Below are 14,027 nucleotides of genomic sequence, written 5' to 3'. Positions count from 1 at the left end.
AGATTACTCTGGAGCCTATCACCTCTTAACTTCATCCTATGCCCTCTCATTGCCGAGTTTCCTTTCAACTGAAAGAGACTCGACTCATGCACATTTATATTACGCTGGTATTTAAACGTCTCTAATATATCTCCCGCCTTTCCTCCAAAGTATATAGATTGAGATCTTTGCCTGTTTCTATACGCCTTATGATGAAGACTACATACCATTTTAGTAGCCTTCCTCTAGACTGACTCCATCTTTTTGAAGGCGCGGCCTCCAGAACTGTACACAATATTCTAAATGAGATCTCACCAAAATCTTATACAGAGGCATCAATACCTCCTTTTTCTTACTGGCCATATCTCTCCCTATTCACCCTAGCATCCTTCTAGCTTTCACCGTCACTTTTTCAACCTGTTTGGCCACCTTAAGATCATCACATACAATCACACCCAAGTCCCGCTCTTCTGCTAGGAAAAGGATCTTTTTAAATTAAAATCATTTTAATATGACAGCCATGGTGGAGGGTACTTGTATTTCCAGCATTTTCTTTTGCATATGTTACTCACTATGGAACATATGAAAGTTGACTGTCATGGCTGTAAAGTGAAAAAACAATGTTTAAACATCTGGACAACATATCTCAACACCTTGACCTCACATATTCTGTTGCCCTCCGCTCTAAGTGACTGTATTTGGGTTTTTTGCTGTTGATTCTGATGGAAAAGTACTGTGGGAATGAGAGTAGGGTTGTAGCTGGGGAGGGTATTTCGAGGGGTATTGGAGTAGAATACAGTAGTTTTAAATGTTACGCTTTTGTTTTGATTTAAGATTATGTTCTTTATACTGTATTGTAGTCCTATAAATGTTCAATAAAGATACATACACATAAATTAAAATTATTTTAGATCTGGATTTATTACTCACTTTTCCAAATGAGCTCAAGGTGAGTTACAAGCAGGTACCCTTGCGATTATGCTACTTTGGTCCTTAGATTGGGCCTTGTTGTTTGTTCTTTTTGACTGCTTTCTCAATAAAAATTATTACAAAAAAAATAAAAAAAATCTATGTAGTACCAGACACAAAGGAAGATGAAGTGATTTGCCCAAAGTCATGGGGAGTGTCTATTGTAGAAGCAGGATTTGAACCCTGGCTTCCCTGGTGTGCAACCTGCCCTCTAACTACTTAGCCACTCCTCCACTTATATATACATTTCTTCCAATTCTTCCACCACCGCCCCACCCCAAAGAAAGAACAGAAGAGACCTACTCCAGGCTTGAGCTGAATGATGAAGGTATCCTGGATGCAAGTTAATACATTCCATTTAAGCCATTTGGTTGCAATAGTTGATGGAGGAAGATGGCATCGGTAAAGACCTGCGCTGCAGTCCAGGAGTTGTCAACTCAGTCCTCAGGGCACATCTAGCCAGTCAGGTTTTCAGGATGTCCACAGTGAATATGCATGAGATAGATTTTACACGTTCTGCCTCTTTTGTGTGCAGAGCTGTCTCATGCTTCTTTATTGTGGATATCCTGAAAAACTGACTGGCTATTTCTGCCCTGAGGACTAGGTTAAGAAACACTCCAGTAGTCAATATACGCCTTTTGGGTTTGTAGGCAATGGAAAAAAAAAAAAGAAATAAGTGCATTTGTAGGGATCAGAAGAACAGCTACTGTATGTCTTCGATCTAATGAAACTGCATCAAATATTATTTTCTTAAAAAAAAAAAAAATCTGTCTATTCTACTGTACAAGGAGTTCCCCAGAGGTAGGGGGATGCACTCTAGCAGTTTGCCTGGGAAGCTGAAGGAACCGTTGCATCATTTCCTTGATGTTTCTCAGAGACGCAGAAAGAGCAGCTGGACGTGTCAGGTCTAAAAGTTGCTGTTGGTTGCTTTCTCATCTGGTACCAGTTTTAATACCTCTCTCTTCTTCTTTATCTCCTCTTGTAGTGAAGTTCAGCGGCTGCAGCAGGTCCAGGGGGGTTTGGTATGAATCCAGCAACCTTGACTACAAAGTGGGGGCAGATGGTACAGTGTTCGCCGCTCGCAAGCTACAGATCCCTTCAAAGCAGGCCACCTTTCTGGTGGCCGCATGGGACCGTCGAACCCCCGACAAGTGGGAAACCACAGTACGATTATTGGTGGATAAAAATGAATCAAAGCACAGGGAGCACAAGGTAAAAATGATTTACTGCTACATTTAGTCGCTGACCTTTTCATTCAGCTCTGAAATATGGGCCTCATAACGTGTTGCTTAATCTTTCAGAATTATAAATAGCAAACACAGTAGAACTAGTAAAAATAATTTTTCGCACTCCTGAGTGATCAACCCCTTTGATAAAAATATGTTAATGGCAGGATATTAAAATGAATAAATTTTTTAAAAAACCTAACTAAGGGCCCAATTCACTAAGCTCACCGATTGTATTTGCGATCATGTACCGACCCGATTTTTCCACGACCCGATTCACTAACCTCGTGGCCAATCAACCTCCGATCCGATCCATGCATGCAAATGAGGGGAAACAGCATGCAAAGTAGGAAAGCAGCGATTCACTAAACAAAATCAGGAACACCGACTGGGCTGGCCGATCAAAAAAGAAGCGACTGCTAGGAACCAGTCGTTCACATCCTTTCCTACTGTCCTGCTCTCTGCTACCCTTCTCTCATGATGTATGCAGCCATCTTACTCATGAGCCCGTGGTTTTAACCCAGCGGGGCTGCACTACGGCGTGTTCTGTTCTATTCCAGAACAAACCACAGTGCAGCCCCGCTTTAAACCCACAAGTTAAAACCACGAGCTTAAGAGCAAAAGTCAAAAGTAAAGCCTCCCAAAAAATTACTTGCAAAAACCGATTGTGAAAGAAAATATATAGAGAGAAGACCTATGCGACCAGCATCAGTGCCAATCTTATAACTCCCTCTGCATTATTTAACAGCTGTTTCTGGCCACTATACAGCAACTGCTCACACCAATTCACACTTTTGCTCTCTGCTGGGGCTTACGCTAGAAGGCTCACATGAAAGTGCTTGTTCACGGAGGGCCAGCACCTGCGCAGACCATCTACAGGCAAAGAAGATGGACTATGAATGCGTCGGGATCGCTCTGCAGCGATCTGTGTGGTTGGTGTGGAGCGTGCCTCCGATCGCCCCCATTTGTATGAGGACGCGTTGTGGATCAGTCCAGCCTGCTATGGATCGGATCGGTGAGCTAAGTGAATCCAGCCCTATATCCTCAATCAGAACACTTGTTATGGGGCTTGTTTACTAAGGGTTAGCATGCGCTAATGGAATTAGCACATGCTAAATGCTAAGATGCCCATAGGTATAAAATGAGCCTCTTATTTAGCACCCGCTAAGTTTTAGTAAAGGGCCACTTTAGAATTATTTGGAATTTTAAAAAAAATTATGTTGTACTTTTTTCTAACTAGCGTGTTTTTTCTAGTTAGTTTTGACTATTTTCAGGCTCCCCCCTGCCAGTAATAAATTATCTGCGAAAGTTTTTTGCCAGTGATGCTTGGGTGGAAGAGAGTGGGAACACCTCTCTGTGTCCAAGGCTTTTCATTTGCCTTAAAATACTTTTTCTGGCGTTGGCGTGTACTGACCAAATGGAGTGATTGTTTTCTGGTATATTGTATATTTTCCCTCTATTCCTCTTTTTTGCTATTTGTGCACTTTTCATCCCAACATCAATCCATGACATGACATGAAATGATATTAGAATGTAATCTTGCATAAACTTCAAATATTACCCCTCCCCCCTTTACAAAACCACAGAAATGGTTTTTAGCGCAGGCAAGTGCGCTGAATTCTCTGCACTGCTCCTGATGCTCCTGGAACTCTGTGAGTGTTGAGAGCAGCGCATCCAATGCGCCAGCTGGTGATAAAAGCCGCTTTCACGGTTTTGTAAAAGGGGGGGGGGATAATTCAGCACTTGAGCATGTCGATTCTGTATTCTTTCATGACATAAAACTGAAATCTCTGTTAATTGTGTCGGTTCTTCACCTGAAAAACCAGCTCATTCTAGGCTTTAACGTGTTTAATGTAAAGACCAACTCATGTAGCTGGTTAATTCAAATGAATATTCAGAAAGTTGGAAGCAAAGCATGGAAGACTTTGAGGAGTATCTCACAAAATGAGTTACTCTTTGATGCACTTTCTATAATAATTCTTTTTTATGGAAAGTTACTCTGCTTGTTTTCTAGTTCTGAAAAGAAGTTTAATGGAGGCCAGTCTTTCACCTCAGATCTAACACAGACTTTCACGATTTTGTAGAGAACAAAAATGCATTTCCTTTCATTCTTCCCGACCATCTTCCTCCTTTAACCTGTGGCCAAATTATGCGGAGAATGCTACCAAGAAAGCACTAGAGTGAAGAGTTGTAGCTTGTGTGGGATATTTTCAGAACAAAGTGGTTTGGCCAAGAATACAGGCAATGTTACAACTACACTTCTCCCTCCGTATTCGCGGTTTCCACAATCGTGGTTGCGATTATTCACGGGGTTTTTACTTCTGACTCCTCCCACTGTATTACTATTTAAAAAGGCTTCACTTTAGACCTTCAGTCACTTTCCGCACTGGACAGAATGCCAGGAAATCAAAATAGTATACAAATTAAGTTTTATTACATATATACAATATTTCTAGCCATAATCATTGATTAAGTACAGAGTTTGAATCAATACGTTACCGGTTATTACATCATCACGGTTATTACGTCATCACTCTGTCGGGGGACCACGAACGAGAGGCTTAATCAAAATGTCATCACACAGCGTATCAGCAGTGGAAATGTCCCTGTTCTTCTTTCTAGGGGAAGCAGTATTTATCCCCCTATCCTTGTGGATTGAACTAACTGAATGCCGGGGTGATGTTTACCAATCAGTATGTGTTCCTAGCCTGCCTCGTTTCCCATCCCTTCCTTGTGGAAGATGTTTACCAAATGGACTACACATCCCCCCTTTATGGATTGAGCTAACTGAATGCTTGTGGATTGAGCTAACTGAATGCCAAGAGGATGTTTACCAATCAGTATGTGTTAGAAACTCCTAGCCTGCCTGAGTTGACAATGACCTGCTCTCATAATTATCAGCAGGTGCTGAAAAACTCCTGGCCTTGTTCATTCTCATAGTACTTGTGTTTCCCTGTAACAGCTATCATGGATCCTAGGCAGTGTCATTCAATATTAATAATTCTTTCATACCATACGTTTCACATTCGTGTCACATTCGGTCCTTATTGAGTGATACTGCCATAGGATACCATCGTGGGCCGTGTTGATTTACAGCATAGTCCATAAACCACATAACAATTCCACAAGGACAGAACAAGTACTATTATGGTTAGTATAATTACTAATCTGGTGATGCTTTTGTTCAAATTCCTTATGGACTGATTTATCATACGGGATCCTAGTATTATAGCTTTTAACTTTCCCAACTTTAAATCCCAATTTGGAACGGAAAAGTTGTTCTCCCAGAATCCTATATCAGGTGTTCAAACATAAGTTTGATTCTGCCAAAGAAGTGTTGACATATTGTGTAAGCATCCTGCAAAGGGTACTATCATTTTTTGGTATTATTGGCTCATTAGTCACCACACATATTACGCGTGGTGCTATTTCAATAATATAGTCCATTCACACACATCATATATTATTGATTGTAATTTACAAATTCGCCCTTGCAATGTGGAGTCACAAAATGTTAAAATTAAATTTAGGTGCCCAGAAAAATTGCTTCTGAGGTTCCCCTAGTATGAGGGGTAACACTACATATTTACACATGAGTATCATTACATTGTACTTCTGGTGCTTGAAATTGTTTATTAAACACGGTCCTCCATATCTGCTCATTTCTAGTGTGTTCATTGCTTTTAATTTCTGTAATCCATGTATGGTCTCTTGTTGTCACATTTGCAATGATACATCTGGAGTTAGCGCTGCAAGTGAAGTTATCTTGCTTCCGATTCATTGAAGAATGCTTCCATCTCCATGACGTAACGACCCCTTCTTTAATTGTAATACGTCGCCCGGGGGCAGCGCCTCTTACCCCATACCATATTCCAAGGATTCCAAGGCACACGTATATCTGCAAGTTTCAGAAAACATTATTACTCTCTCAAATAACATTTTTCCTGAGGGACATATTCCCATTTTTCCACTCCCGGTTTCATTACAAGGAGAGCCTTATCTTTCCCGATTGCAATCACCTCCGCTGGTTCCGGAGGTCCTTTAGGATTGCTAATCCAGATTTTGGCTCCTACGTTTACGGTATTTGTAGCTCCAAACTCCCCTTCCCCTCTTACAGTCAACTGAGAAGGAGGGGTTATTCCCCTAATTGGCACGATATAGATTGGTATCAATAACAATTGAGCTACTCGTTCTCCCTTCGCAATTATTACATCATTTTCTCCTAAATTTATCAATATGACTTTAACCTCCCCTTGATAATCAGCATCAATTACTCCCCCTAAAGTGATAATTCCTTATTTGTAAGGGCATACCATAATACTGAATAATTATGTCTAAAGTCCTTAGAGTGCTCCATTGTGACGCAGAAGCACAAGGGAATGCTAATAATAATCTACAGCAGTACACATATATTTACATTTACGACTTTCGGGTAACGGTCCTATGAAATCCATTTGCCAAATCTGGGCTGGCAAATCGCCCCGTGCCCCATTACCTTATGTGGTACTTCCCGTTCTTGATATGTTGACACACCGGACATTTTCTGATCACATGTTAAATCAAAGGAATCCCTCGTTCCTGAGCCCACCTGTAAGTAGCTTTTTCTCCAAGATGTCCACTTTTCTGATGTGTCCAAATGGCTGTACCTTCCAACCATTCTTCCACCTTAGGAATTTCATTAGTAGTTGTTACAGAAATGGTAGCTGCAGCATCTGCTTGGGAATTAAACAATCGTTCCATTGAATCAACAGGCATATGTGCATCTACATGAAATACTGACACTATTGTCTCTTGTACAATTTTTTCTATGTCTTGCCACAATTCTTTACCCCACAGTTCTACAGCTGTCTGTATGGCTAGTTTAGCATTTCCAAAAGCAACCTGCTGTTCTTCTCCCCACATAAACTCATATTTTTTACAAGTTACCTTGTACTTTGTTTGGAGTGGGAAAATCTAATATTTTTCGTTTTGCTTTCTCAATGATTTCCCCATATCCTCTATTCCACTGAATTCCTAAAAATTTTACCGACGTTGCCGGTCCTTGTATTTTTGTTGGATTTATTTCCCATCCCTTCTTTTTCATATGGTCAATTAATAAATCCAACTGCCCTTTCTTAGTTTGTATGTCAATATGTCAAACTCATGTAATTTACTATCTTGCTCTATCTGTACCTCAAGCTGAATTTAGAGTCTGACTTCTTTCCCTTATCCTGCATCTCCAAAATTGAGTCCACAGGAAAGTGATAGGAGTCCGGCAGGGCTGCTTCTCTCCTTCTTTTTCATTATAATTTGTTTTGTTTCTTAAATATATGCCTTTCTGACTGTCTGTTTTAATAATTACACAAATGTATTCCTACCCTTTTTCATTTTGTTTCGGTACGTTCCCCAAACAAACCGGAAACCTTATTTCAGACAATTTGTCTGTGTATCAAACGAACTGCTGAAAAGTCCGCGGCCAGTCTACAAGCAGTGCTGACAATTACCGGTAGTCCCTGCTTGTCACTACAACAAAAGGCACATCCTTCCTTAACACGTCTCACAAAGCTTTCCTCCACATTCTTGTACGTTCGTTCTACAGATTATCTCCCTGTTTTTAACCATAAATATCACTTTCTAATCCCTTCTGATAAAGAAACAAGGAAAAGAAAAAAAATTCAGGCTACATCAGGCAAACAGCTCCTAAATTTTTATCCATAAACCCTTTGGTTCCTTGCTTACATTATTAATTTCATTACAAGTTCCTACATTTAAATCCATAATTTGTTAATATTTAAGCATATTTTAAATATCCTTTTTCCTGCCCCTTCCCTCTCCCCTCTGCCTAGTAGTGAACAAAGGAGAAACTCAAAAAGCCCGCCGTCAAGCTCACATGATAGCATCGAAGGAGGAAAAAGGTGGGGGTGAAAATCCCTCCCTTTGCAGTTTGCTCTTTCAAACAAAGGAACTTTTACTCCAACATCCTATTTACTCGACCGCGCCTTTTCTTATATTTTGTGGCAGCAATATGAACTGCAGATTCCTCAGCTATCTTTTGATAGTGATCTAACTTATCTCTTCAAAGTTTACCACTACATTCCAGCATAAGACAACGCCTCTCTACCGCATGTGCACCATACGGTATGCAGAAGTTAATACCCAGCTCCTTCGAGCCAAAGCAACTACATCACCCGATTTATCGGGGCATTTTTTTTTTTCTAAACTACATCACCCGATTTATCGGGGCATTTTTATAAAGCTTGTACAAGATCAAGTGGTTCTGCCCTTCCCAGAACCCAGAGCAACTACATCACCCGATTTATCGGGGCAACTACATCACCCGATTTATAGGGGCATTTTTCTAAAGCTTGTACAAGATCAAGTGGTTCTGCCCTTCCCAGAACCCAGAGCAACTACATAACCCGATTTATCGGGGCATTTTTCTAAACTACATCACCCGATTTATCGGGGCATATTTTTTTTTTTTTTCTAAACTACATCACCCGATTTATCGGGGCATTTTTCCTAAACTTGTACAAGATCAAGTGGTTCTGCCCTTCCCAGAACCCAGAGCAACTACATAACCCGATTTATCGGGACATTTTTCTAAACTACATCACCCGATTTATCGGGGCATATTTTTTTTTTTTCTAAACTACATCACCCGATTTATCGGGGCATATTTTTTTTTTTTTCTAAACTACATCACCCGATTTATCGGGGCATATTTTTTTTTTTTTCTAAACTACATCACCCGATTTATCGGGGCATATTTCTAAACTTGTACAAGATCAATTGGTTCTGCACTTCCCAGAACCTTTTCCCATAACTCTGCTAATCCATGATTATTGGCTAGTTCTTGTGCTATTAAATTATACGGTGCCTCGGTCCAACCGGGCACCTCTAATAGGTTCTTTTTGAGGATTTCTCTCTCTTCCTGAACATTCCTGTATCACAAGAGCGCTCAGGTTTTCTTTAGAGAAATCCTGCTGACTACGCCAATTTATGTATTACTATTTAAAAAGGCTTCACTTTAGACCTTCAGTCACTTTCCGCACTGGACAGAATGCCAGGAAATCAAAATAGTATACAAATTAAGTTTTATTACATATATACAATATTTCTAGCCATAATCATTGATTAAGTACAGAGTTTGAATCAATACGTTACCGGTTATTACATCATCACGGTTATTACGTCATCACTCTGTCGGGGGACCACGAACGAGAGGCTTAATCAAAATGTCATCACACAGCGTATCAGCAGTGGAAATGTCCCTGTTCTTCTTTCTAGGGGAAGCAGTATTTATCCCCCTATCCTTGTGGATTGAACTAACTGAATGCCGGGGTGATGTTTACCAATCAGTATGTGTTCCTAGCCTGCCTCGTTTCCCATCCCTTCCTTGTGGAGGATGTTTACCAAATGGACTACACATCCCCCCTTTATGGATTGAGCTAACTGAATGCTTGTGGATTGAGCTAACTGAATGCCAAGAGGATGTTTACCAATCAGTATGTGTTAGAAACTCCTAGCCTGCCTGAGTTGACAATGACCTGCTCTCATAATTATCAGCAGGTGCTGAAAAACTCCTGGCCTTGTTCATTCTCATAGTACTTGTGTTTCCCTGTAACAGCTATCATGGATCCTAGGCAGTGTCATTCAATATTAATAATTCTTTCATACCATACGTTTCACATTCGTGTCACATCCCACCCGAATTAGGTCATCCATGGTTGCAGAGAAAAATTTTGCCGCAATTTTCCAATCACCGATTTGCAACGTGTAGAGAGAAAATCACAGATTACCAGCCTCTTTTCAAGAATCAGTCAAAAAAGACCAAGTCACATGCCTGCCTCCCGCCCCTCCCCGCCCCCTGTCCCTGGTCCGGTATCTTTCCCTTCATGCTCCTACTGCAACCGAGTCTGGCATCTCTCGCTCATTCTCAAACTCCACTGGTTCTACTTTCAAACTTGTCTCTGAGGTTGCCAGCAGTGGCGGTGGTTTACATGGGGTTGCCTGTGGCGGCCCTGGAGCTTTCCCTCCGACGCGTCCCGCCAGAAACAGGAAGATGAGTCAAGAGGGGAGGCGGGATGCGGCACAGGGAAAGTGTTTGCGTTAGAGGGGGAGCTGAGATGGAATAAGGTTGAACTACTGGAACGCAAGATTGTTATTCGCGGTTTCACCAAATGCGGAAGGGTTTTTAAAAGACCTCAATAAATGGAAGGGAGGAGAATAAATAACAGAGGAGATATTTACTAGCTGAACATAAAGAAGAAAAGACCTAAATGGACAAATCCCAGACATTATTCATTCGGCTACATCTTATACACCACCACTGGTTAGCTTTGTAAGATCCAAAAAAGGGTTTTCAGACACTTAATCCCACAACACTTAGACCTGCCGCAGTTAATCAGACACTTCAACCTTCAGACAGTTAATCCCGCGACACTTAGTCCTGCGACAGTTAATCATTTAGGCCCCAATTCACTAAAGTCAGCGATCGTCGCTAAATCTGTTTTCACCCGATTCACAAAACGGCCCACCGCGAGTTTTTCCTCTCGATCGCCCATTTTCCGATCCAGCCATGCAAATTAGTAAAACCCCCATGCAAAATAGCCAAGCGATTGATTCACTTATATTGCTTGGCTATTTTGCATCGGATTTTACGATCCTAAAACCTGACTGCTGTAGACCTGTCGGTGTTACCGACAGGTCTGCTTGTTTTGTTTGTTTTTTCATTATTTTTCCATGGCACAGATATTTTGCATGTATTACACACACAAAATAACTGCCCCATAAAAAAAAAAATGAAACAAATCTCCCATCATTCACAACTGCCATTCCCCAGTGATCTCCAAAAATCACGTGCCCCCCTGAATCACCATTCCCCCGAACTCCAAAAGATGGCAGGAGGAAAGCCCACTCCCTCCTGCCCACCCACTCTCCCTCCAAAATACTGGTAGGAGGAATGCCCACTCCCTCCTGCCATCGCAGTGCCACCTCCCAACCCCATCCTCCTCCCCGTACCTTTCTGTTGGGAGCAGGAGGTACCGGAAACAACTCCTGCTCCTCCTCTGGTCTGCTTTGACACCGGGCCTTAGGACCCTCCCCAGTGCATCATGTGATGCATGGAGAGGGACCTAAGGCCCTGATTGGCTCAGACACTTCAGGCCCGAAGAGCACGAGGCGTCTGATCCAATGAAGGCCTTAGGCCCCTCCCTGTGTATCACATGGTGTACTGGAAAGGGGCCTAAGGCCCAGTGGCATAGCAGACCAGAGGAGGAGTAGGAGCAGAAGGTGTTTTCGGTACCTCCTGCTCCCAACAGAAACGTACAGACACTGGGGTGGGGAGGAGAGGGAAGGGGGCACTGTGGTGGCAGGCCGGCGGGAGTTTTCATGGCAGTAAAGAGTGGGCATCCCTCCTGCCATTTTATTCAGAAGAGCAGGTGGGCTGGCGGGAGTCTTCGTGGCAGGAGGGAGTGGGCATCCCTCCTGCCAGATTTTTTGGGGGGAGCAGATGGGCTGGTGGGAGTCTTCGTGGCAGGAGGGAGTGGGCATCCCTCCTGCCAGATTTTTTGGGGGGAGCAGATGGGCTGGTGGGAGTCTTCGTGGCAGGAGGGAGTGGGCATCTCTTCTGCCAGATATTTCGGGGGGAACAGGCGGAGGAATGGTGGCTCGAGGGGGGGCGCAATTGTCGGCTTTGCTAATGGGACAGATGGTGCACGTTTAAGTTGCACAGAACATCTGTTCTATTAAAAAAAAGCAGAAGCCCTGACAGCAGTGACAGGAGGCTGCTTCTCCTGTCACTCCTGTCAGGGCTCTGTGCATGTCTCAATCACTCACTGAGCGATTGAGTCAGTGGGTTTGCATGCAAATGGTTTTCACCTCCGTTCAAATCATTTGCATGCAATCTTGATAGTGAATCAATCGCTGTTTGAAAATCGGCCAGAGAATCGACCAACAGCTTTTGAGTCGCTATCTTTAATGAATCTAGCCCTTAGTCCTGCGACAGTTAATCACAGACACTTTAACCCTTGGTCACGTAATGCCATAGAAACTTAATCCTGTGACATTTCATCTCGCTTCATTAAGACAGTTAATCCCGCGTGTTAATCACAGAGTCTTCAAGTTTTTATTAAAATTTGATAAATCGTCTATTCAATTTCTAAGCAATGAACAAAGCATAAAAGGGTTTAAACAAGCTACATAATAACTCACAAAGACTTTACAATGTACATGATACGAAGGGAGAGGGGGAAGAAATACATTTTATGATAGGACAGGGAGACACTTAAGTAAAAAACAATATGGAAGGAGATTGGGAAAAGTTAGCATAACTTTATTGATCAAGGCAAGCTGAAGGCATCTTTGAATAAGAAGGTTTTTAGTTTAGTTTTGAAATAATTCTGTTTTTTCTTCTCTAATATAGGTTGGTAAAGCATTCCATGTTTGAGGAGCTTTAACCTTCGTCACATAACCAGGAAAGTCTTAATTTAAGGAGAGTGTTAGTGTCGCATGACAGTGTGTCAGAAGTGTCTGGGACTAGGCCGTTGGCACCAGTCAGTCAACGTGGCCCAGGTGTTGACGGGAAACAGGTATAAAAAGGGATGCTAGGAGATTAGTTTAGTCTTGTCGTCCACCATAGTACAGGCGTTGGGTGTTGTGTTTTATAAGGAACATTCATTTGTTGCTTCTATTACAAATATCACTTGCGGTGTTTGAAAAAAGCATGAAGGGTCATATGGTGTTACCTCTCGATAGTCATGAGTACTGGCAGCATCGAGAAAGTGTTAACAGTACTGTATCTTGGCGTTGCATTAAATGGATAAAATATCATTGCAAAGCATGGGTGACTACGATGGAAGAAACAATTTTGAAAGTGTTGAATCGGCAACACACACATGAGGGAAACAGCGACGTCTCAAGCAAAGACTGCTGTGGAAGAAATGAAATTGGTGCAAAACAAAGTTTGGCACGAGCTGCAGTAATATAAACTCTCAGTGATACAGTTTTAATGGCACTTCCAAAACGATCAACTATTAATAGAAGTCTTAGACATCAAAAGAAGTTGGTGGTTTCCGCACATGGTGGAATTGATTTGTCAGAAATTCCTAAATACCACAATTTCAAGATGCCAGTGATGTTTGCTGAAATACTATTATTCAACTCAGGATATGGTAATAATCGAATCATCATTCTTGGTTGCGATGTGATGTTAGACGCTTTGGCTCGTGCTGATGTGTGGCTGGCAGACTGCACTTTTTCAGTAGTACTGTACCTACAATATTCTTTCAGCTTCCAGCACTGGTCGCCATACATGAAGAAAGACACGGTACTACTCGAAAGGGTCCAGAGAAGAGCGACTAAAATGGTTAAGGGGCTGGAGGAGTTGCCGTACAGTGAGAGATTAGAGAAACTGGGCCTCTTCTCCCTTTAAAAGAGAAGACAGAGAGGAGACATGATCGAAACATTAAAAATACTAAAGGGAATAGACTTAGTAGATAAAGACAGACTCTTAACACTCTCCAAGGTAGGGAGAACGAGAGGGCACTCTCTAAAGTTGAAAGGAGATAGATTCCGTACAAATGTAAGGAAGTTCTTCTTTACCCAGGGAGTGATGGAGAGCTGGAACGCTCTTCCAGAGTCTGTTGTAGGGGAAAACACCCTCTAGGGTTTCAAGACTAAGCTGGACAAGTTCCTGCTAAACTGGGACGTACACAGGTGAGGCTGGACTCATTTTAGAGCACTGGTCTTTGACCCGGGAGCCGCCATGTGAGTGGACTGCTGGGCAGGATGGACCACTGGTCTGACCCAGCAGCGGCAATTCTTATGTTCTTAGGTTCAGCTGTATTCAGTACATTTTCATTATGCTGAAGT

At 42.2% G+C, this 14,027-nt stretch overlaps 1 protein-coding gene across 2 annotated transcripts in view; it reads left to right on the top strand.

The window, feature by feature from the left end:
* Nucleotides 1-14,027, top strand: part of CDH4 (cadherin 4) — a 1,411,847-nt gene that overhangs the window by 901,455 nt on the left and 496,365 nt on the right. For both annotated transcript variants that reach the window (XM_033963168.1, XM_033963167.1), the window contains exon 3: nucleotides 1,934-2,160. In XM_033963168.1, coding sequence (XP_033819059.1) covers nucleotides 1,934-2,160 — 227 coding nt within the window. The remainder of the gene's footprint in view (nucleotides 1-1,933; nucleotides 2,161-14,027) is intronic.

The sequence above is a fragment of the Geotrypetes seraphini genome, chromosome 11, assembly GCF_902459505.1.
Source record: "Geotrypetes seraphini chromosome 11, aGeoSer1.1, whole genome shotgun sequence".
Lineage (NCBI taxonomy): Eukaryota > Metazoa > Chordata > Amphibia > Gymnophiona > Dermophiidae > Geotrypetes > Geotrypetes seraphini.
The sequence above is the reverse complement of the archived record's forward strand: the minus strand, read 5'-3'. Positions and strand labels throughout refer to the sequence as shown.